Here is a 26,591-nt window from a genome sequence, read left to right on the forward strand (position 1 = left end):
ATTATGCAACTTATAAATAAAAAACCTCTAGTTAATGAAAGATTAGTCATTTAACATAACAAAACCTAGAGTACTAGAATTGAGTTGTTTAATCATTAAGGAACATATCTAGATGTATAGTCATAGAGCAACATTGACATACTTGAGCATGAGATTGATCTTGAGTAGCGGTGAGAGAGGCCTAATAGCCAGGTATTGTCGGTCAAGACACATGTTGGAGAAGAGATCCAGCATGTGTCTGTAGTACTCCAGGATAAGACGGTCTTCACCACCATCGGAATCACTCAGGTTCTCGGCACGATTGGCTAGTTCCACTACAGATTTAGAGCACTGAAATGGATACAAAAATTTCAAGCTGTTTATTAAGAAACATTGGGTTAAATTATTGATGCATTATTTAAAATTATATATAAGCCTGTTCTCAGATTTATATTACTTTGATATTTACATATTCTAGCATACATGTACTTATTATAAGAAACATCTAAAACCAACAAAACAAAAACCTAGTGTTGAATGTAATGAAACGCCAGGTTCCGGGTGAGCCCCGGAGACTCCCTGAAGTCTCCGGGGCTCACTCCGAGATATTTATATCACACACTGATCAGTGCCATACTACTACTTTTAAATTTCTTTCTTTATTATACACCCCATACCCATCCCGTGGGCAGCAGTGAAAAGGGTTACAAAGGCACATAATTGGTTCAGAAACTGAACCCCACAGTTCTTTTAGCTAAGCAAGTGACATTCTTTTCAAGCTAGTTTAGTGTCATTAGTCACAGAGTTCTTTTTGCCTACCAGAGACCACGAGCCAGAACCTGGTACCACCCCCCAGAGAGGTACAGGGAGCAATAGCCTATAATCAATTTATATTTAAAGGTTATTATCTTTGCCACCACCTAGGGAAAGCACCCAGAAAGATAGGCAAATCAAAACAGACTACTTCATGGTTAAAGAGAGACAGCAGCCCCAAATGCCAAAAGAACACTCAACAATGAAAACAAAACCAAAATTTTGTGAAACTCGCCCTCCACTATTTTGCTCCACCTGCCTCCCTAGATGGGGGAAGAAGGGAGCCGGCCCCTCACCAGTCAGTTCTAGAATGATAAAACACTCCGACGACCTGCAAGAGGGAGGCTGTTAGGGAGCCTCAAGGGCTCACTCAGAAACCAGCATTTCATAACATTCAATGCTGGTTTTCTGTGGGGGAGCCCTGTTGACTCTCTGAAGCTAACTACCCACAGAAAAAGACAGAGGGGCACTTACCAGGGAGGCGGCAGCACCTCAGGTATAACATCAAAGACAAGACCAACAGCCGTGACACATGACCCAATGTTACGCAAGGCCGTAGAAGACCAGGGACGTTAATAAGATACCATGCAGAGAATACCCTGTTCGACATTCCCTCCCCTCCCGCACTCGAATATCGGTTCAAGACATATTACCAAACTCTATCATCAATGCATCTTACTTCCGGACATCATGAACATGAGGGTAGACTGCAGGCTGGCTTGCTTGGATGACACTGCAAACGACCTGAGAAATATGAGCCCTGGAATAGGGAATCAGGCAAGGTTACCTGCGTACCTCGGCTTCTGTAGCCATGGACGTGCTTCAGGTTGACCCGTCTTTCATCATTCCCTGTTCCCAGGCTCGGATATCTAAGGTCGTTTGCAGGATTATCAAGTCTCGCCAGCTTGCAATCTACCCTTGTGCCCATGATGTTCGTGGGCATGCTGCTTTGGCTGCTGTGTTTGGAAACTGTGCGGACAAGAGGCACGACAGTGGTTAATGCTTGCTTGTTTTCCCTTGTTTTCTTTTGGAGAGTTCTGTTTCACTGTTCGGTCCTTTTTTTTTTTTTTTTTTTTTTTTTGCAATTTCCTACCATGTGGGGTTTGTTTTGAGATGCCTGCCTTTCTACCAGTCAATGGCAGGCAGAGAATATCGCCAAATACAAGGGGGTTTTCCCTAGGCCATTCCTCCCTGCGCCTCTCTGAGGGGGGCTAGGTTCTGGCTCGTGGTCCCCAGTAGACAGAACTCCATTCACCAAAGCCCCAGCCTAATATAGCGCATATCATTCCTACATAACTCCAGGGAACCGAAGGGGCTCCCAACAGAAAATAAAGCTTTCCAAAAACACTCCAGGACCAAAGGGGCCACCATAAACCGAGCAAGAGAAAAGGAAGAACTTGGTGCAAAGATTCTAGGTTTGTAGTGCTCCCTTCAATGTGAGTTTCCTTCTTTTGGTGGCATTCTTTCAAGCTTAAAATGGGAGCTGTTTGTCAGGGTTATTTGCACCTGTATTTTGCAATTCAAACCTTTGGGATTGGTTCTCTGGGCTTGTGTGAGATTTTCCTCGGCTACAATCTGGTGATGGGGAGGTGTAAATAAGTAATGATCATAATTTGGCATACCTAGCTGATAGGTTTCCTAGTGTTTCTCATTACACTCATTTGTTTCAAGGCGCACCACCTTCCTGGTGGTTCTCTCTCCTGGCCTGGCTTCATCTAATATCCATAAACTCCCTGTGCTACTATTTAGTGGATCACATTCTGCTTCTCATCTGCAGTAGGCATTTATGACTTAAGGGCCAAGTGGAAGCTAATATGTGAAGAACTAACCAGGTGACTAGCTCCAGGGTGTCACCGAGAGGAGCCCTCCTAGAGAACATTTGTTACATGACAATAGTACAAATATTTCCAGGAAAGGTCCCATGAGCACAAAAGTAAATATTAAGATAAGGATGCCTGTAGGGAAAAATGACTTTCCAGGATTATAAATAAATAAATAAGCATTAATCAGTTTAATCCTATTCCTTTAGACATACTGTATATAAAATATCCTTACTTTTTGTTTAAATATTTAAATAAATGAATGGAATAATCAGGCATCATGCTTGCGCTGCATTAATAATATTTATCCGGTATTAAATAAAGCAATGACACAATCTGCTGAGAATTTTACCTGGCCATTATTCCAGGTGAGGACAACTTCTTCATCTCGTTCAATGGCCACCACACGCCCAGAACCTTCAACATCAACTTCTACTTCTATATCCTCTTCGACCAATCTGGAAAAGATATACTGTACATTATTGGGATTGTATTTTATAACCAAATTTATGTAAAAAATTCCAAACACTGATGAATTAAATGAAATCAGTTAAAAAGGTATACATTGTTCAAGTCAAGTGAACTTTGCAATAATGAACCCACTTGCTCAAAATGAACTATACATATACTGTACATTGAAATAACTTCAAATGCTAAATTTTAAATATTTATAAAACCAGCGTTGAATGTAATGAAACGCCATTTTCTGGGTGAGTTGCGGAGGCTGCCTGGAGCTATCGGGCTAATATGCAATCTTCAGACCATCGCTTTGGATTCATAGTCCTTAGGTTCCGGGTTCGATTCCTGGTGGAGGTGGAAACAAATGGGCACAGTTTCTTTCACCTCTAATGTCCCTGTTCACCTAGCAGTAAATAGGTACCTAGGAGTTAGACAGCTACTATGGGCTGCTTCCTGGGAATGTGTAACAAAAAGGAGGCCTGGTCGAAGACAGGGCCGCGGGGGCGCTAAGCCCTAAAATCGTCTCAAGATAACCTCAAGAGATCTCAAGATGCTGTGGTCCCCCCTTTGTTTATATAGTCTGCATTCAGTGCTTGTTCTTCCAGGATATGCCCCTAGTGCTCAGGTGTTCTGTTTGGTTAGCTGCCTTCAGGCCCTGGAAATCCCACTGAAAGCCATGATGTGGCACGTCACGGACCAACCCGCGAGCCCGCTCTCGCTACGTGTGTATTTGAATGATGCTCATTAGCTTTACTACTAGCCAGCAATCATTTTGTTATGCACCAGGCAGGCAACAACCATGCTGCCTGGTGGGATAAGCAATCTCTCAACCCAGAGTCCTGTGCCATTTGTGCTCACCGATTCTCTAACTCATCACAGACTGACCTGAGCTGGGTTTCCTGACCTATTGTTTCTTCTTTAACGTTGTAGGTGCCACTCCCTCCTTCCTGTAAGTCCCTTTTTCTTCTTCTCTTACTATTATTTAGGTTCAGGAAGCCACCAACGGGCTTCCTCAAAACACCAGTGTTGAATGTAATGAAATGCCTCCTTATGGACGAGTCCAAGTGGTTCCAATTCCCTCCCTTCATCAGGTGCATCAGTTCATGGCGCATCATCAATGGACTGAAAGCAGGGTGTGGAACATTGGCTTTGCCGACAGCTGAAGGCTTGGTACATGTGCGCTAAGGTAGTTGTTTCGTACCCAGTTTTGTGTGAACCATTTCATTTTGATGGACTCTTTTGCTGTGTCTGTAAACAGTTTCAGTGCTTTGTTTTCACAAACCAGGTAATTGTTTTGAATTGCTTTGTCTGCTTTCTGGGTGATTTCTTGAGGATTGTTACTATCACTCTCATCAACTCCCTGTTCATGTTTAAGGGAGGGTGAGTCAGGTTTTAGCTTTGGACTCCAGTAAGATGCCTATAGTTGATGTGATTCAGCATTGGGATGCTACATCAGCAAAATAGCTTAAGGGAGCCACCGGGGCTCTCCCAGAATGGGGGATTTCATTACATTCAATGCTGGTTTTTTGGTGGCCTCCAGTGGCTCCTTGTTCCTTTTTTTGTTCCTTTCTTCATTGAGAGGTTTTGGGTTTTACGTAAGTAACTGCAGAATGAGAGGTCAGGCTGTCTGGAGTTTGAATTAATCTTGGCTGCCATTTGGAGGACCTTGGACCCACCACAATCAGGGTATTTACTCCACAGCAATGATCATTTACCTTGCTTACCTAGGGGTGCCTAATTTCATTTAAGCAGTCACTTGTTTATTGCAACTATGATTTCAGGATAATTGTACCCAGTTCTGTATTTTATTTTTGATCCCCTGCTTCCTTTATCTTGTCAAGTGAGCAAATTTCTGGTCCTAGCTTCTGGTAGACTATGACGGGTCTTGGAGGCCTCGTGTGTTGCACTAAGTCTTGGTGGAATACCAGAGTTAAGCTCGGGTGACCATTAAGAGGTCATACCAAGAAAAACACATGACAATACCCTACAGAATTCTTGCTAGGGATAACTAATGATTTAAGTGATTTTGAAAAGAACTGATTGTTTTCCCTTCCAACCAAGCTCCAACAAATATTAGTGTCTTCCTTTCTGCAATAAGCTAACACTGTTGATACTATATGCCAGTCTTCTGCTTTTCATGGCCCGGTCATTAAAGCCAAAACAAATATGTTGTCTATATCAATGAACTACAAGAAAACATATATTCAATACATATTTCTCAATAAAGTTGTATACAATTTTACCTTGTCTCAATTAAAATATCCTTGTTTTTCTCACTGAAGACGCTCTTACAAATAAGTTCTTGTGTCCGTGGGATGGCTTGGTTGTTGGAAATGCACAAGACCTGAAAAATTACATAATTATCAGCAGTGTCTTATATACTATATTCACCGGTGTGAGATATTAGCTTAGAAAAAACCAGCATTGAAAGAGATGAAATGCCAATTTCTTGGTGAGCCCCGGTGGCTCCCTGAAGCTACTATACCAATATAGTGCCATACTACAAGGTGCCGTTATGGCCTAAATAGGACCACGGGCCAGAACCTGGCCCCCTTCAGAGGGATGCTGGGAGCAGTGGCACTATGAAATACATGTTATATACACAATGAAATCACATTAATGTGATGTAACAGTGCATGAGAGAAGTCAAGCCATGCAACACTACATGTGAGTCAAAACACCGATTTCACTTATGGTAAAAGGAGAAATGCTTGGAGTGACTGTGAACATGCAGCTCAGGCTTGGGTACAAGCCTGAGCTGCAGGCTTGTACCCAATATAAATATACATGGGGGGGGATATAGAGGGTCAGATGTTTTGGAGGACTAACAAGGTCTTGGTGGCTCAGTATATGGTCAAGGCTCCTGTTTCCAGTCAGTCTTGAGTTGGTTCTTTGATACATTGTGCATCAATCTGTTTTTTTCCCAGCTCACCAGGTTCAGGTTCCCGGTTAAATGGCAGAAGTCCCAGTTTGTTCCATTCCAGATTCGGACTTGGCTGAGCCTCATTTGAGACTCTCGGTTGACTTCTCTGTCACTGTCTCTGTAGCTTTTAGCCATTTGCAGCTTTGTCGCCAACTGATGTTGGATTGATACCAGGTAACTCGGCGGTTAGTCAAGTGGATGTGTGCGAGCCTCAACTTTGTCTGTATTGTCTTTTCCCTGCAAAGAATTTGGCTCTGGGTGTGGTTCCAGTTTCTCCAATTCTGTCCGTTTCACTGCTCACAGGACCAGTAGGTTCAGATCCCACCTGCCCTTCGTCCACTCTTTGCTTGCCGGCTTCCTCTTTGGGCTTTATGAGGTTCCATTCTGTGCTCCTTGCCTCATCACTATGTATTTATGGTAATATCGAGCATGGGTTAAGAGCTTCATGATCAGTGATCATCAGGTCACTAAGTGAATGGGCCAATTTCTTCGGATGTTCAGTATGGTATGCAAATTTGCAGCTGTGTGGCATGCCTTGAGAAGGATTCTGCTTCTTCCAGGCTGTGTGTTCCAACTCCACTCTGACTGCTGCCCAGTGGTTCCAGTTTCCCGTCGAGACGCATCAACATGAAACTTCCTATGCGTCTCTATTCCCTGATTGCGAGGCTCTTGCACTGGATGTTTTTCAACTGGACTGGTCAAGGTGGAGGTGCAATTACCTTTTTCAACTGATTCAATTTTTGCGGTTCTGTCTATTCTGGAGCTGTAATCAGGGAGGGTGATCCTTCTGGCTCCTTGGTGGCCAGGCCAGCCTTGTTTCCAGTGCTTCTATTCTGGTGTCCAACTCTGGGAGTTTTCCAAGGCTCTGTCTCTTTCAGCAGATCATCCCGAAGATCCATTTCTTTAGTTCAACTTTTTCCTCTGCTTTACATAACAGGAGTTTTTGACATGTGTCTGTTGACATTTATATAGTGGGTGGGTGGCTGATTTGTTGGTGTCCCACCTGCATCTTCCTCACCACCACAGTAGGAGATTGTCTGGTACACGTTTCACCACTACCTGTCTCTTTGTTGTCTTTCTTTGGTTTTGGTTAAGGCTGTCCTGTACTTTTTGTCTTAGTTATTTTAGATAAAAATATCATGCCTAATACTGCTGCTTGTTATTGCTCAGCATTGGCATAGCTACTGTTGCTTGCATTGAACTTTAACCAAGAGTACGACTTAGTCAAACTAGAAATGCTCTACAAATCAAGGGACCCAGAATGTGGAATGACCTTCTCAATTATGTTAAAGACTGTACCTCTCCCAACCAGTTTAAGATAAAAACTAAGTACTACCTAATTAACTCCATGTAACCTACCTCACCCCCAAAATGTCAACCCATGTCTTCTATTTTATACAATGCTGTTTTGTTGACCAAATTGTATTTTTGCTTTTTTCTGCCATGTTTCCCCCCCCTTTTTTTCCATTCTTTTCTTATTTTTTCTCAACACAATTTATACTTTAATCTCAATTAGTATTAAGTTTTAGTCTTAGTGTTTTTCCTGCCCGAAACGCTTTGCGTAATAGTGGCTTTAGGCATTGTATGTACTAGCTTTATCTATAAATCCATCAACTTTTGTATATGTATGGTACATACATACCTTGTATGTACAGTATGTACATTACCTGAATAAAAATTTATTTATTATTTATTTATTTAAAAAAAAAAAAAAAAACTCTCCCTCAACACCAATCCACAAGTTGTGTCATGCATTTTTTCACCTCTGGCAACTTGTGTTGCTCTTGCCCCATCCTGGTCTCTTGACCAGGCTGTTAGTCTTCCTCTCCTTGCCTTCTTCTACATTTACCCTTTGTCTTTTAATATTTTTATCAAAGCTGTGTGTTTGGCTTTCATTTCCATCTGCAGAGTTGGTGAGCTTCAGGCTCTTATTCCGAGGAGGGGATTTTATTACTTTGGCCCTGGTGGGCAGTTTTGTTCATTAGCAGCCTTTTCCTTTTCTGGCAAAGAATGAGTCGGGTAGCTTTCAGAGGTGTCCGTTGGTGACTGATGCGTGGTTAGTCTGGGTGGGGGTGCACGACTTCTTGTGTCCAGTAGCAGCTCTTCACCGCTACCTGCAGGTCACCAGTTCTGCCTTGGTGGACACCTTATTGGATCACCTTGTTCCAAAGGTCCCCTGTTCCAAGGATTGTATTTCCCAGGTTGTCCACAATGTCATCGGGGCTCATCCAGTTACAGTTGTTTCATTATATTCAATGCTGGTTTTTTATATACATTTAAAATTCTCACATGTTTACAGTACTTAACATTTTTTTTGTTATGTACACCTGGAAAGCAGACCAGTAACAAAAAGTTATGCACAATTTAGGAGTAAAATATAAATGATTCACCACCAATATGCCTGTAACTATAAACAGCTCATCACATATGCCCCTAATCTAGTCACAGAATTTGTTCAAATAATTCCTATTTAGAAAAACACTAAATAGCAAAACTTACCTTAAGGTAATCCAGGAATCTCCAGTCCCATTTGTGCATATTTTTTCTAACGAGTCCAACAAATGTTTCAATTTCAGTAGCAGTAATATGGATCTCAAGTAGTTTACGATTGTTATGAAGCAAGGCAGTAATAGTTTCTTCGGCTAATATATCAATGCCAATTTGCTTTTGCATGAAACCGAAGTGTTGAGCAATGTGTTCCTGCAAAGATTCAATTAATTACAAAAATTATAACACCAATTTACCTAAAAGATATTTATATTTTTAAATTTCTCTCAATGTTAAATATGCCAGCTCTAGAAGATCTCAGCCATATACTGCAGTCTTTGTACTTAGAATTCTCCTGTCCAAATACTTGTTCATAGACCACAATATATTTCATATTTCTCATATCTATACAACCTTCATTCAACTCTTCCTATTACAGTATTCATATCAATATAATGTTCATTCTTCAATCACTCTCTATAAATCAACCTTAACAGAAACAATAACTCAATGATCAACTGAGATATGCTATAAAACATAATATAATACCTGACCAAACTTCATAACTTTTTGCCATATTCCTACATGTTTTGTGCTTAAATTATATAAATTTAGAACATTTTCATACAAGTATGACACCGATCTGTGCAACCAATGCCATGCATAATATTCAAGAAGAGCTCCCAAAAATCCCATCCAATAGACTGCCATTGTTATATGGATGAGAGGCGACTGATTCTTCCATATTAAAAATATTACAAACTCCAAGGGGGTAAATTTCATAATAAAATGACACCACCAATAAGACAGAAGAGCGACAAGGACATTAACCTTTCTATCATCCTCTATATTAAAACCCAAAGAAGTTTCTCCTATCTTTGCACAATTCTTTTGCAACAACAAAATTTCCATAGCTTCCACATTTCTGATTTCTCAACTTTCATTCCTTCAGATTTGCTGCATGTATTACTCTAATATTTTATTTTAACCGTGACCAAAACTTTAAAAATTCTATTTACTATTTTCTTCCATCAATTATCAAAACCAAGTTGGCTATTCTGGGATTGAGGAAGTAACTACAAGTCAACCTATCTTTCCACCTGGAGTTAAATTTCTACAACAAATATGAAGAAAATGAATCATTCTCATTTTGCTGGATATTTATGAATCTACAAAGTGTTATGACAAGCCAGTGATGTTTATATTCTGGAAACGTTACTGCCTCCTGAGCAAGATTATAACTTGGAACTACTGAGTTGTCAGGAAAGTAACCACTCTGTACACTATACCTCTCGAATCTTCCATCATCCATTCCATATGTTTTCCAGAGAACATACATAAATACATGAATGCATATATAACCTCAGTAGCTCCCTGGAGTTTAGAGTACAGCACTAGTACCACAGTCTCTCCCAAATATGCCAGGCCCGAGGCTTACAAAGGTCTGCCGAGGCCCAATACGAGAGGAATGTAGCAGTCAAAAGTAGATCCAATATAAAGGAAACTGCTGAAAAAGTCTTAAGTGAAACAAAAACAACTGCTTTCAAGAAAAAAAAATAAGGTAAATGATAATTGGCAATGGATGAACAACCACTGTCATAACTCACCAGACACCAGATAGCAGCCGAGGTCTGCCATCCAACTCAAGTTGTCTAGACCTCAGACCTCAACAGGGCAACAGGGCAGGACAGAGAACTACTAACAAGCCTACCAAACAATGGCCCTTCATTATATTCAACACTTCAATTCAGAACTAGTCCCAATTGAATAACTTCCTGGAATTACTAGTACAGTAACTGTAAACATTGTCTCGGATGAACTATTTTGTTGCTAGGGAATAAAAGATGATAAATAGGAACAAAGATTCAAGAGGGCTAACCCATGATAAAAGAAGAAAGAAAACCATGGTTCAGGGAAGAGTCAAAATCAGCATTGCATCATCCCCCAAAGTACCAACAACATCAGCAAGGACACAACATGCAATAAGTAACAAACAGCTGACACCCTGTTGGACCACTAAAACCAAGCATTGAATGTAATAAAACATCAATTTCTGGAGAAACCAGAATCCTCGCCCCCTTACAGATGCACCGAGAACAGGTGACAATGCCTCACCTCACCAGAAAAAGCCTCCAGAAAGTTAGTGCATCTTTACAGACAACTGGAGGGTTTACAGAAAACTAAGCCTTGGAATAGGCAAATGGCACAAACGAGTCACACTGGGATAAAGACGTCACTAAAACGAGCTCAAAATATGTAAGCACCATTACCACCACCACCACCACCAATCAGCCTGCCCCACCTCCCAGCTGCCTCCCCTAAGTCAGTTCTGGGCCTGATGAACAAACCCACAATGAACCGACGAATCTGAAGAGCGGGAAGCAAGGCAAGGAGCCCCTGGGACTCTTGAACAAATTGGTGCTTCATTACATTCAGTGCTATATTTCAGGAGGGAGCCTCTTGTCACTCCATGCAGCTAATCTAAACACAGAGAACAGAAAAGGTACTTACCAGGTAGGAGGAAAGGTGGTAGGCAATTAAGATGAAAAAAGAGAAACCAGGTCAGGCAACAAAGCCCAAAGCCACACACAACAGACTGGGCCCAGAAACATTAACCAAATACCAGACTGTTATGACACTGTTAAAATACCCAAACTCCTGAGCCTGAATATTAGAGAAGAATACAGTCAAATCTCCATATTTACGAACGTCATGGGCCCCAAGGGTGGACCACAGGCTGGTTAGACTTAATGACGCTGGGGACACCCTGTCACATGCGAGCCTTGAAATAGACAACCAAGGAAACAGGATCAATAATTCAGGAATCCATCAGGACAGATCTGGTGACATGCAGGTAGTGGTGATGAACCGCTGTAGGGCACAATGTGGCACCCCTACTAGAACCTACAGATATTAACACAATGTAAAATACCCAGCACTTTCATATATATATGATAACATCTTTTGCATTTGCCAACATACAAGACATCAAACATGCAAAACAAAGTCCACTTAATACCTGGTATCCTGAATGAGCCAAATGCAATATTTGCATCTTTATCTGAAACTCACACAAATGACTATTATGACAATGAGATATGGACACCATAATTCAATCCTTTCAGATGTGATAGAAAACATAGGCTACAGGGAGAGGTCAGCCTGTACATCATACACACACACCCCTGCACACAGCTGCTAAACACCACATGATATGCTGGAAATGCTGATAATGGAAACAGACATTCTAAATGGGGTGATTGTTCTGATATATAAATCACCAGATGCAAATCCTCAAAAGTTTAAAGACCAACTTACAAAAATAGAATACTGCTTAGAAAACCTCCCCAACCCTGCCCCAAACATCAACTTGCTTGGTGACTTCAACTTACAGCACCCAAAATGAAAAAGTGTGGATAAATACAATTATACCGAAGAGCTTCCCAGGAAGCAGTCTAAATAAACAAACACAAATGACTTCTTGTCACAAATCTTGTGTGGCAGATTTGCTATATACCAGCAAATAGTAGAACCAACTACAAAACAACAGCCTACATCATACTTTTACAATGATAAAGTGATTAGGGGATATAATGATTACAAATACATACATACAACTCAGAGATGTTAGTGCCCTAAGCTTTGGGAAGCTACTGAGAAAGGCCAGTACACAGCCGATGAATAGCATTGTCAAAGATGGTAACATATTACATACTGCAAATAATACACACAATATGAAATATAAATATAGTGGTATAGTAATTATACATTTTAGAAATTTTTCTAGAAATCCAAATAATTCTCCACCAATTCTCACCTGGTTCTTTCTGTACCCTTGTTGAGCAAGTCTTAAAAGTCTATAACAGAGGCGAAAAATAGTCTTGTATGCTGAATGACGGGGATCATTTAATTCATCAATCCGCAGAAGAGGGCCATCTCCTCCCTGAGTCTCGGTGAATGGTGCTTGAAGAATCTTAAATATCTAAAATGGAAATTAGATTATTATAAATTAATCTGCAGATCTGAAAGGAAATTACAAATACAGCCTAGGGGAATAGGAATGACACCAACCACTTGGACGGTCGGGGACTGAACTGCTGTCATTGCATGAAGCGAGACCGTCGCTCTACCGTCCACCCCAAGGGGTTGGGCGTTTAATAAACAAACAGTTGCTGATAATTTGCACTCTAGAAAGCCAAACCTTTCACTACTCTTTTTATCCACATTTATTAATTCAATGCACATAATAACTTCATCACATACTAGTATTTACATGACACAAACTAAAAGGGTATAGTTTATATTTACTGCTCATCACAGAAAAATAAAAAAGTAATCCCATACATACACGGTATCAGGACAAATGTTAACTCACCTGTTTTAAGATACTTTGTTCCCTAAGGAGTTTCTGCCGATCTCTATTTGGATTGGTAACTTCTAGAACCAATGCTAATGGCTCACTCTTGTTTTGCTCATGCTCTTTCTCAGCAGTAAAATACACAAGATCTAACAGCAACAACATTAGTGATCTGCAAAATAAAACATTATTACACTGATATTGTATTTATGCTAAAACTGCAATAGTATGTACTTTATGTACTTGCTCTTTAAGTTTTGGGAAGAAATGTAGACAGATCCCAATTTTATTAGATAAATCCCAATCTGTCAACATTAGGTTATGTAAATTTTCAGGAATAATATATTTGAAGATACAGCTGTGTACAGCACTGTATCTTATGTAAACATTATATATTTGAAGATACAGTACTGTATGGTACTGTATTATATATTATACTATACATTATATATACAGTGTGTGTAATTACCTAAGTGTAGTTACAGGATGAGAGCTACGCTCGTAGTGTCCCGTCTTCCCAGCACTCTGTCATATAACGCTTTGAAACTACTGACAGTCTTGGCCTCCACCACCACCTCACCTAACTTGTTCCAACCGTCTACCACTCTGTTTACGAAAGTGAATTTTCATATATTTCTTCGGCATCTGTGCTTAGCTATTTTAAATCTATGATCCTCTAGTTTTTGAAGTTCCAGGTCTCAGGAAATCTTCCCTATCAATTTTATCAATTCCGGTTACTATTTTGTACGTAGTGATCATATCACCCCTTTTTCTTCTGTCTTCTAGTTTTGGCATATTTAATGCCTCTAACCTCTCCTCGTAGCTCTTGCCTTTCAGTTCTGGGAGCCACTTAGTGGCATGTATTTGCACCTTTTCCAGTTTGTTGATGTGCTGCTTTAGATATGGGCACCATACAACCACTGCATATTCCAGCTTTGTTCTAACAAAAGTCGCGAACAATTTCTTTAGTATTTCCCTATCTGTGTATTTAAAAGCAATTATAAAGTAAGAAAGTGTAGCATAGGCCCCTCACACAATGTTCTTAATGTGGTCCTCTGGTGATAGTTTTCTATCTAGAAATCACCCCTAGATCCCTTTCTTTATCTGACTTCTTTAAAGATTTCTCACATAATTTATAGGTTGTGTGGGGGTCCATGTTCACATATTCCACATTCCATTATATGTCATTTATTTACATTAAATTCCATTTGCCAAGTGGTGCTCCATATACTTATTCTGTCCGGGGCCTTCTTAAAAGGCATGACAATCATCTAAATTACTTATCTTCCCTATTATCTTAGCATTCATCAGCAAACATGTTCATATAATCCTGTATTCCATCTGGTAGATCGTTTATGTAGACAATGAACATCACCGGTGCAAGAACTGAACCCTGTGATACTCTGCTTGTGACACTTCTCCAGTCCGATACACTTCCTCTTATTACTGCCCTCATTTTTCTATCAGTCAGAAAATTTTTCATCCATGTTGGCAGCTTACCTGTCACTCCTTCAATGCAATCCAGATTCCAGAACAACCTCTTATGTGGAACTCTGTCGAAAGCCTTTTTTTTTTAGGTCCAAATAGATGCAGTCAACCCAACTTTCTCTTTCCTGTAAAATCTCTGTGGCTCGATCATAGAAACCAAGTAAATTTGTTACACAGGATTTTCCAGATCGAAAACCTTACTGACGATCTAATATTACATCGTTTGTCTCCAGGTGTTCTACCCATTTTGTTTTAATTATTTTTTCCAATATTTTGACTATTACACTTGTCAACAATACAGGTCTATAACTGAGGGGGTCCTTCCTGCTGCCACTTTTTGTAGAGTGGAACTATATTAGCCATTTTCCACACATGGTGTATAGGTTCCTGAGTCTACTGGGCTCTATCATATCTACATTTGAAACTGTGTATGGAGTCAGCCTCCACCACATCACTGCTTAATGCATTCCATCTGTTAACCACTCTGACACTGAAAAAGTTCTTTCTAACATCCCTGTGGCTCATTTGGGTACTCGGTCTCCACCTGTGTCCCCTTGTTTGTCTACCACCCGTGTTACGCGAACTCTAACTCTCAGCTCGAGGACTAGCCTGGTGGCATACCTCTGAACCTCTTCTAACTTCGCTTTGTGTTTGACTAGATGTGGACTCCACGCTGGAGCCGCATATTCCAGTATTGGTCTGACATATGAGGTATACAAGGTTCTGAATGATTCACTTCTGATGAAGTGAATTTATGTGCATTCTATGGCACAGTACTCAAAACTGAACTGCATAATCTAGATGGGGCCTAACAAGGGCAAGACATATATTAAGATTTAGATTATATGCTTAACTGCTAACACATCAAAAAATAAATTACATTATCATATTTCCCTTATTCTGCACCTTTACATTCCTGGAACATTACTAATTTTATATAAAGGTCGACTGTAAACAAATTAGGTAAAGTATTACAGAAGAATAAATTTATTGGACATATTAAGGAATTTTAATATAGTTATAATACATTGTATGGAATATTTCTTACCGTCTTTCAGTTTGTGTGATAGATCCTTTTTCTAGCTTCTTTGCATGCTTGGCCAAGACTTCACTAGCATCATTAGCAAAATCTAGATCTCTTACTTCTTTGGCATGAACCGGAACTAACGAAAAAGCTTCCTTATCTTCTTTGATTGGAGCACACCCAACCTAAATAAAGAGATGTTATACCATATATAAATTACCAGGAGGGGTACTCAGCAGTGTGCAGGATAGACCGTCATTCCCGTCCCTTATCCCCGCATACCATCCATCTTTTCCCTCTCTCCCCACATCTTCAATCTTCTTTCCTTCTCCCTCTATTCTCTTTCCCCTTGTTCCCTACTTTTTTATGCTTCTTCACTCCCCATTTCTCCCTCTTCCCCCTTTCCTCTCCATCACCTTCCCCATCTCTCTACCCTCTCCCCTCTTTTCCCACCTTCTCTCTTCCCATCATCCATGTCTTGTCTTGGGTGTCAGGGAGCCTCTGGGGCTCACCCAGAAACTGGTGTTTCATTACATTCAATGCTGATTTTCTGTGGAATGTGTCATTGGCTTCCTGAAGCTAACTACCCACAGAGAAGGCAAACAGAGACTTACCAAGAAGGCAGCAGCACTGCAGGTCTCAAAGCGAGGAAAATACAGACGATCGCGACAGGCATCCCAAGACCATACAAGGCTGCAGAGGAACTGGGACATTCACTAGATACCTGGCAGCCAGGACCCTGTCCGACCTCCAAAACCCCCGCATCCAAATATCGTCCCATGACATATTACCAAAGATAGCCAAAAGAGCTGCATACTTTCAAACAATGGGCGGGAGAGTAGACCGCAAGCTGACTAGACTTAACGACTCTGCGGACAACCTGAGAAACATGAGCCCTGAACATGGAACCAGGGAAACCGGATCAACCCAGAGCATGTCCACTGACACAGAACCAGTGGCCCACAGGTAGTGGACTAAAGCAGTTACTGGACACATAACGTGATGCACATCTGGCCTAACAAACCAAGCATCCACAACCAACGGACCTCTTCGGAAGCCTGCTGTCTCATTCTTCGCCAGAAAAGAAGGAGACGGCTGCAAACAAACAAAACGACCACCAGGACCAAAGAAACAAAACCCCCGACACCAGAGATGAGCATAAAGCTCATAAATACATGACCCCCAGAGGCCAAGGCCAACAAAAACAATACCTTCCAAAAAAAAAAATTCATGGCTCCAGAGAGCCATGGACCAAAGTACCCAGCTCCAAAGAGCCACGGACCAAAGCAGCCTACGTTACAGTATTTTGGTGACGTGGTGAACCTCCCATTCTCTCTGAAAAGTCACTGAAACCCATTTTCTTCTAATGAAGTTAGTGGTTAGTACCGTTAGTATGTTCTTAATATAACCATTTTAGCTTGGCATGTTAGGTGTTAGTAATTTAGTGTCAAAATGTCCGAACAAGGTTCTTCCCCAAAAATGTTTTGAAATGTTTGTTTTCAAAATAGTGAGTAGCTAGAAAGGATTGGGGAAAGGCAGTGCCAAAAATCATCATTAGGGTCTGAATGTGACACGCGCACACTATTGCCATTTGAATTCTAGTGACCCCAGCCAGCCTATGTTCAACCCATACCCCAGACCATTCCCTCCAACAATTTGTGTAAGGCTAGCCCCAAGAATCTGGCCTAAAACTTTAGACAAACATTCTCTCTTATAGTTATATAGATAGAAGGGGTAGACAGCTGCAACCCTCTCTTTTTCCACCCGTTCCCCCTCGTCACCTGCCACCCATCCTCTTGGTCGCCTCCCTTCAGCCCTCCCCTTGTCCACCCACTGTCATCCTTCCCCTCTTCACCCCATTTGCTCCTTGCTCCCTCATCCCCAATGTGCCTTCCACCAGTGGAAGTGTTGTTGGTAAATTGAGAACTGAAGTCTGACAAGTGGATAAAGAGCAAAGGCATATGAAGCTATGGATAAGAAATAATAACTAGACAAATACATTCCTAGCAACTACCCGTTACACGAGTAACGGGTGCCCCACACACCAGCAACAGTTAGGTACATCAACTTCCTATTGACACGCCATAAGAAATCTCAAAGTGAGAAGGCTCGTAGAGGAGGAAACCCAGTATCTCTCAGAAGGTATCTCTAAAGAAGCAAAATAGGTGCTAACTGACCAACATGGCAAGTTTTAGTTCAATAATACACTGTGAACACACAAGGTCGGTGATATATAACAAATCATCAAGTAGAAAGAAGAATAGTTAGGAATAAAAGTTCCACGGCTAATCAACACTACTAATCTGTGCCTAAAAGCTGTTTATTATGAGAAACTAAATGATTACAAACAAAAGGTACAGACATGTCCATAAGAATTCATAGTTTCCATGAGTACATTTTGGTACCATTACGTACCTTAGACATAACAGGCTTATCCTCCTCCTTATCAATAGGTATGGAGGTAGAGTGTACCCAGGTGGAGGTGCACAGGTGTCGTAGCCTTACATAGGAAGACTGTGGCACCATGGAGTCACCCCTTATAAGGGTAGTAGATTCAAGTTCAAAGATAGAAGCAATGTCGTTGCTTAATGGCACCGAGACAAGTTGGTAGACAGGACCTCCATTAGGATCTGAAAATAATGAACAATGATTGGAAAAGTTACAATAATATTAACCATAAGTATTTTACAAAATATAGGCAAAACTAGAATAAGCAAAACAAAGCAATAAACAAAAAACAAAGAACACAAAAAACATTAAGACAAAACAAAGATCACAATGAAACACAGGAAAATGATGTAGGGCTCAGTTAACTAGAAGAGACTACGTATTATAAAAACTAACTTGTTTTGTTATAATCACAAATATGTTCAAAGCTGTATCAACTAAAAGCATCTACCTAGATACGTCACTTCTCTTTTCTATGCAGCAATAATCAACATTAATAAGTCTATATTAATAATATACATTTATGAGCCAGTAATGCATAGGGAGAAAATTATAGCAGGTTTATTAAATCAAATATTTTATTTACTGTACTTCCTATACAAATCAAGTTCTGATTATGATTTTAAAACTAGTACATCAAAGTGTTTATAAAAGAAAGTAGGTACTATACATTACAGTCGACTCCCAGTCCTATACAGCTGTATTTTATGTAACAATCTATGCAGCAACAATTTTTACACTTTGTTGAATTTACATTAAAATAACAAAAGTTTGCATGTAGCTTCAAGTAACTGGTACCAAGACTATACTGTAATACCTTTTCCAAAATTGTAATTAAAAGTCAGATTTTCAGTAATATTAAAAGCCCATTTCTCTCCTCAATAATTATCATCAACTTTCTTAACACATAACGCATGATAATGGTTAGATTGATGATTGGTTTACCCAGTATACTTCACTATAACCATTGGTATACATATGTAATTATGATGGAATTTTATACAATTATGACTACATTCACCTATTAATATTCATGACAATAACCACATTCACATAGTAATGTAATCATGAAATGTTAGCAGGACTCTTTTTATGGGTCAAGGTAAACCCATTACACCCACAGAGAGCTATTATATCCTTACTTGCATCATACATGTAAAACCCAGACAATAAATGTTTAAATCGTCACATGACAATAACCACATTACCCCGTGAATCAACCCGACTATAACCACTGTAAGGGTTAACTAAACCAGGCTCCACAGCAGCAGCACAGTCAGCATGGACAGGTACCAGGCACAAAGCAAGGCGGCCTACCCATTTGACTGTAGTATGACCTGACTGCCATCCAGGAGCAATCACATAATGGGTAACTATAAAATAATCTGCAGAACTTTAAATAGCAATCCATATGATGTCAATTATTGCATGGAGTGTGTGGTTGGTTTTTATACGTCCTCTGGAGTCACAGCAAACATTCTCCCTTGATGATGAGATTGAGCTCAACTTTGGCACATTGACATTAAGATTTACCTGAATTTACCGTAGGCCACTAATACTAGTGGCCTTGATGAGGACAGGAAGCTGGTAGCTTGTGAAAGGTCCCCACATTTGCCCAATTGATTTTTTCCAGCTGTATTTTAAAACCCAGCAGAGTTTTGGCGTTTACGGCTTCATCGGGTAGGCAGTTCCATGGGTTTATAATCCTATGGGTGAAAAAGGATCTCCTGTTTTCTGTACTACATTGTGGCTTGTCTAGCTTAAATCAACTGCTCCTCGTTTGTTTTACATCTGACCTTTTGAAAAATTTGTCTGGATTGATATCCTCCAAATTGTTTAGTATTTTAAAGGTTTCGATGAGATCCACCCTATCATGCCTGGTTTGTAGTGTGGTTAGCCCAGTGGCCCTCAACCGTACCTGATACGGGAGATGACTAAGCTCTGGGATGATTTTTGTTGCCCGGTGTTGCACCTTCTCCAGAGCAGCTATGTCTTTCTGAAGATGAGGTCTCCATGCCTGGATGCAATAATCTAGGTGGAAGCACACCAGAGACTTATACAATTGAACAATTACTTTCTTTTCCTTTCTTATATCGAGCAAGTTGCATATTAACCCATTAACCTTATTTTCCACACTTTCTACACTAAACCTTTTACATCATTTAACAGAACTCGGCCAACTCCAAACAAACTTTTTGCTTTCCAGTCCTCCTTCATTAATTTTGTCATTTTTCCAAGACCACAAATGGCCATATACAATTCCCAATTTTTCTCACGTGTCTTCTCTAAGCTCTATCAATGCAAATACCACACCATCTTTCACCACAGAACCCATCTTGTTCATCAGTGAAACACTTATTGGTAATTTCTTTCACTCATCCAATCACAATCCTGATTTACACTTTGCTTACTATGCTTAATCAACTAATGCCTCATTGTAGTACTGTAACAGGTGACCTTCAGCACAGTAGTGAGCATAATTGGTCACAACCAACTGGATCAGAGTTCTATTCCCAGACAGGGCGAGATGTTTGGCCATGTTTCCTTATACCCGATATGTCTGTTTACACAAAAGCAAATAGGTACAGTATCTGGAACTTAGTTGACTGGTGCAGATTGGATCTTGGGGAGGGTCAGTCAATCGTTGGTTTAGAGGCTTCGGTAAAACTAACAGGCTTCATGTCTCCAATAACTGGAAATAAGTTCTTATACTCGATACCTTCTTCATTTTTCAACAGTGGTACATTCACAGTTGGTTTCTAATCTTTAGGTACATCACCACTATTTCAGACCACCTGTCAAATTCTCCACACCCACTTCATCTCTTTTCCCCCACAACATTTAACAAGTTCTGCATATACTATTCCTCCTTAATACCTATAATTGTTCCACATTTCAGCTTCTTCTTTGAAGTACTTCCTTCTTCCATAGATATATAAGCTGTCATTCCATCTTTAACTCTTTCTTTTCACATATTCATATCCAAATCTTGTTCACATTACCACCTTTCATCACCACTATTGACCAGACCTTCAAAATATTCTCTCCACCAACTTGGTCTTCATCATTTACCATTCTCCCCAAGTTTATCTTTTAACACTCTCACTTGCCCTTTTACCACCTTTCTCTTCCTTATTTCCTTCTTCAAGACATTCTTGATTTCTGACTAATGTTCTTTCATTTTTCTGCTCATTTACTCATTTGCTCTGTCTGTTCTGCTTTAATAATATTTTCTAATACATTTCGATTATAAATTATTTTGCATACAAGATAACCTTACACAGATTAGATTTCTTACACAGAAAAATTACTCAGATAAGCAGTACATTCATTAATTTTGTACTGTACTGCATTAATAAACCTTAACATTTGGAAGTACAATACAGAAAAGAACATACCATTACCTTTATCAATTACAAAAAAAATAAAAAAGCTTGGTCTTATAATGTAGGTCGTTTAAAGGCCAAATCCTACACCAAAAAGTGGTTTGTGTGTGTGCAAGGTGTCGGGGAATACATCCCCAGGTACAACCTGAAGTCGACTGTAACTGTAAGATTTAGTCATTTATTGTTCAGTGAACTGAAGTAAACAAACTACTGTTTGGTTTATTGTACACAACTTGTATTACATAAAACATGGAATTTACCGGACATTTTATGGCTGTACAATTAAAATATTTCCACAAAGCTTAATGTTGTACTGTACACTGTACTTACCATGATAGTCTAGCTAGCCTGATCGCTAGCACAGGCTTCAAAATGGGAAGCTCTTCAAACCCCTTCTCATAAATTTACACCTAACACCGAGTGAACACATCACCACAAAAGTGGCATTTAAAATAATACATCTAATTTATTTGATGTAGCATTTTCAGGTGGTGTAAAGCAATAGATTTAAAGCATTAAAAGATAAAGTCTGAGGAGTTATATATTCCTCATTAACAGCTCAAGTGCATAGTCACTTAAGTACTAACTGTCTACCATGCACATTATCAAGGTTATTCTTCTATGTTTTAGACACTGAAGCGATTGTGGCTAATGGATCACTAATATATATGTACAGGGAATGCAAGGTATTCATATGTATGAATTTTTATTGATTAATTTTACTGTGTACTCTAAGACACCAAGAGGAATAATCAAGTTTCTTTTATACAACTTAATAAGCTCCACAAAATTCTCAAGTCCCTGTATAAATCTTAATTTGCAGAAAGAGTAAGAAATCAACCCTCCCACAGCCTTTTAATTTAAAATTATTTGGACCTTGCATAAGAGAATATAACCAAGAGCTGTCACTGTGAACAGTGATATCCACACCACAATCTTGTTAAGGCGTGTAAATGATGCAAGCATTGGTCAATATGTTGCATGTAACAATACCTGTAGATCCCCTCCAATACCCAGTCTTTCTCCTCCGGCCGTCCGAACTCCCAGAGTCAATTGACTGTTGCTTCAATATTTGCTCTAGAAAGGGACAATGTTGTATGTTGGCAGAATATTGGGACAATTCATGCCTACTTTAATGGAAGCCTACTATATAAAAACAGTAGATCAACACTATGCTCTTACCTTTTTAAGTGAGACAGGAAGAGGGAAAGAAGACGGGTGTGGAAAGGAAGGGCAGGGAAAGGGAACAGAAATTGTAAAACACAAATATAAGGGATGATAAGAGAGAAGAGGAGAGATAGGAAGGGTGGGGTGGGAAAGAGGAAGTATTATACAGTGAAAGAACAGACAATATAGGACCCTTAGGTTTATTCTAAAGAAATCTATTGAGAAAACCTGAGCTAAACTAGTCCCTGAAAAAGACTACACATTTTATCCTCAAAAGGTATAGTCAGAATACACAATTGGAAACCCATCTCAAAGTTCTTCCCTGTGGCTCATACTCCCAAAGGGAAGTAAATCCATAGATATATATTAACCAGTCTTGCTATTATCCACCACTCGTCACCATTTATTACTACGGTACAATGCTATAGATGCCACATTGTGTACTATCACCACAAGTAAACACCACCACTCTTACCTGTCTTGCTTTTTGTATCCCTTACACAGGAATAATGCCCAGATGGATCTGCAAGTTACTAAATATCAACCACCACAGTCAATTTCAAGTAGCAAGTTCACCCCCATCAGATGCATATTTAGTAAAAAAAAATAATAAATTAGACTTTGAATGTATTTGAAAAGCTTCCATGGCCAGGTTCATGCTAGAGTCAGGGCAGGTTAACATACTGCATCAGTGCAATAGGGAACATTTCAGATGTCTCTGTCTAATCATAGTGCTGCAAGAAAGACACTGGAAAATACTCAATCCAGCCTGGAATGACCTACAAAAGGCTTAATGATATAAATTCAAAGCCCCATCCTAAGTGCTATTAGCATCACAGGGATCACCAAGCAGCACTCTAAGTAATCGCTATAAGATCCTCCTTACCTCTACACCAGACAGCTGGCATGTGGCAGCATCAACAAAAACAGTAAGCACTATTCTGTGACAAGGAACACTTTACATTTCACTTGATATTAACAACTTATAAAACACAAGAGAACCAGTGACAGAATGGAAGCAACTGGGTGAATATTTTATAGATAAAAATTAACACATGGGCACAAGTCTGGATATTTAGAGAAGTTGTACAGGTGCTACATTTGTGCAAGTTATTCATTCATAGAAAACTTCATACAAATCAAAGTTAATGAAATATAAAAGTGCTTTCAGCCACCCTGAAATCAAGCGGGAAAATAATGGACTCCAAAAAGAAGCAACAACTACTTAAAGCTAAAGAGACAAGTTTTGTGACATGTCAAAGAAGCGACCAGGTTCAGGGAAGGTAATGCTTCATAAAGATTATGCCTCATTTTTAACCAGAACAAGGCACAGAGAAAATATATTACTAAATACCAGAGAGAAAAGTGACAATTACTTGCTGACATTTGAACATCTAGTACAAAATGAAGTTAAGTAAGAAGACTTGAGAGAACAAAAAGCCACTAGACTCATTATGCTGATAATATCTTGCCACTTTTTGTTATTATTGTGTCTTTAGAGCCAACTTCCAAAAATTCAGTGCTGAATGTAATGAAACACCTAGTTTTTGTAAGTCCCCTCTGTATCTCCCCCAAGCTACCTACCTGGAGTCCTCTAAATCCATGTACCACACCAGGCTCTTAAATCATGACTGTCTACCAGAAATCAGTACCAGAATCTGCCCTCCTCAATAGATACAAGTTAAGTCTATGGCTATTTACACCACCAAAGTAGCCAATGGTGAAAATCTGTAGAAAGGTAGAGTGTACCAAAACAATACAACTGCTTGGACAACATTTGTAACACTGATTCCAACTATGTAAACCTTCTTTGCCGAGGTACAACTGCAAGTTACCTCCACACCCTTGACACCAGATAGCAGCCCAGACAACCCAAGCTCCAAGACAGCAAGGCCAGTCATTCACACACCACCCAAGTAAGAATCCCCGAACACTATGGGAGGAAGAGAAGGACGGTGTTGAAAGACACGTTTCATTACATTCCAAGAGAGATTTCTAAAGAGGGTTAACTCTCTATCTCCTTAAGCTATTTCCTTACAAAAAGGTAAAAAACAACAGTACAATCCACGTGGGAGCAAAGTACGAACCTCAATACCCACTCAGGCCTAATAAGTCAATAGGCAGACAAGATTGCAAGCAGAGGATGGAATAGACCTGCAAAGAACAGAAAGGTGATCAAAACCACCCAGAAAAAAAGTTAGCACTGAGGCAATGAAACAGAGACAGGCCCAATAAGGAGTGCCGTATAAAGATCCAGCCTGCGCAAAGCCCCATCAAGAGCAGCCTCTTGGGAATATGACCTCATATAAAATATTTTCTTCAAGTTTTGTCTCAGTTAGTGTGACAATATTTGGGACCTTAAGCTGAATTATATATTTTAGTTCCTTGCATTTTTTATCTCCCTCCATCTATGTTAATACAGTATATAAAATTTCCAGGAACATGTTCCCTCTCTGTCCTTTACTTCCCCTTCCACTGATGATTTTGTTGCTTTGTTTTTATGCACAATTTCACAGGTTTTCCAGTCCCTATCATCTTCTAGAAAGTTTTTTTCTTTCTTCTTCATTTCTATTTCCACCGAGACATTTTACTTCATCGAAGTTTAGCTTTAGCTTTTCTCCATCTTCCTGTGAGAGGTCTTGTCTTAATAAAAAAAATTCCCATCCTCATCATTCTGTAGTTTCCTGGCACTTGGTAATGCCAGTAGTGCTAACAAGCCTCGCACTAGTTTTGAGAGATTTTATCATTTGTTTTTATTGTTTGTGGAGTTCATTTGGCAGTTTCGAGGTTTTGATCTCTTTGAAACCAGCCGTCTTCTATATTGGTTTGCCGAGTTTCTGAATGCTTTCCCAGTGGAGTGGTGTAGTGTCATCTGCTCTCTGTGCTTTTGAGTGGTGGACAGATTCTGGCTTTGTTCCCAAATAGGCCAAAGAGAACTCTGCAGCTGATGTGACATCAGCTGATGTGATGGCTGGGAGTCATCTTAGGAAGATAGCTGACAGCCCACTTCCCATATACAATAGTTGAGGGACCAGCCTTGGGGTCCAGATCAGCAACTCCAACCCAACTCACATCAGAAAAGAAGGATGGGGAACCCCTGCCAAAGGAGAACAAACAATTTTTTGAGGAGGGAACACAAGTCTTCTCCCAACCATAAATGGAAGAAGCCACCAACTACCAAGTGGATGCTGCACTCTTATGCAAATCCTCCACTGGGCCACAAATCAAAGTCAGCTTCTAGGGCCAACTACACTGGTACCTGTATAGTTAAAGAATGAAGCTGCTTAGAAGTTGCAGCCAGGAGGAGGATGCTAGGAAGTTGGGCACTTAATAAACCCAGTAGGGGGTGCAGCACAATTTGGACCAGAGAAGCCCACCATATTAGCTCTCAACAGCAACTCAAAAATTGATCACACCAGTGCCTCAACTTTCTGCTCAATGAAAAACAGAGTTTGCTTGACACCCACAAAAGCCAAGAAAGTAGTTGCACACCACACCTTGCAAAACTACAAACAGCAAAAGCTCACTCAAAGCTGGAATCAAACTTCGCAGCATCCAGAACAGCAGAGCAATATGACTAGGAAATGCTAGTACAGGTTCCAGGAACACCAACCTAAGCTGAAAGAGGTACTGGCCAGGCGACCTAACTGGCACTTGAAAGAATGATGCTTGGTGTCACCTGAAAAACTAAGGTATTGGTCACATTTTTTAATGGACATTTCTTTATGTTGCTCATTTCTCGCTGGATCTAATAATCTCCAGTGCCTCCCTTGCCCTGTTGCACTTGATTTCCGTGTTTGCAAAGATTCATGACAGAGTGGGGATTAATGTGGACTGCCTGAACTGTCTAATAATGTCCTGGGTGGGGACCAGGTCTTACACTACTAGTAACACGAGGTACCTTGCTCAGAACCGTCAACATTCTTTATCGCATGTTTGTTTTTGCAAGCTTTTTATTACATAATAAGCAACTTTGAACCGTAACAGAAATCCTGGTTACATAAAATGTATTCTGTGGAATGGTAACTTTGCTGTATGGATAACTGCTAAACAGAACACCTAGATTTATAAATAATGTTCAATTAATCGTTAAACAAATTAACTACTATGCTACTTTGACACAGGGATGGGGGGAGGGGGGAGTGGGGAGGGGGTAGAAGTTCATCTTTGTCTTCATGAAACAGTGACCTGCCAGCCATTGCCACAGCCTTTTTACTTTCATCTGATGAAAACATTAAAT

At 40.0% G+C, this 26,591-nt stretch overlaps 1 protein-coding gene across 1 annotated transcript in view; it reads right to left on the reverse strand.

The window, feature by feature from the left end:
- LOC123753965 (Inositol 1,4,5,-trisphosphate receptor) overlaps positions 1-26,591 on the reverse strand; it is a 402,759-nt gene that overhangs the window by 286,999 nt on the left and 89,169 nt on the right. Inside the window, 9 exon segments of the mRNA XM_069331935.1 lie at positions 143-330; positions 2,965-3,070; positions 5,315-5,415; positions 8,494-8,694; positions 12,299-12,463; positions 12,857-13,010; positions 15,375-15,535; positions 17,766-17,980; positions 22,178-22,261. Of these exon segments, the coding sequence (XP_069188036.1) occupies positions 143-330; positions 2,965-3,070; positions 5,315-5,415; positions 8,494-8,694; positions 12,299-12,463; positions 12,857-13,010; positions 15,375-15,535; positions 17,766-17,980; positions 22,178-22,261 (1,375 nt within the window).

Source organism: Procambarus clarkii, chromosome 1 (assembly GCF_040958095.1).
Source record: "Procambarus clarkii isolate CNS0578487 chromosome 1, FALCON_Pclarkii_2.0, whole genome shotgun sequence".
Classification (NCBI taxonomy): Eukaryota; Metazoa; Arthropoda; class Malacostraca; order Decapoda; family Cambaridae; genus Procambarus; species Procambarus clarkii.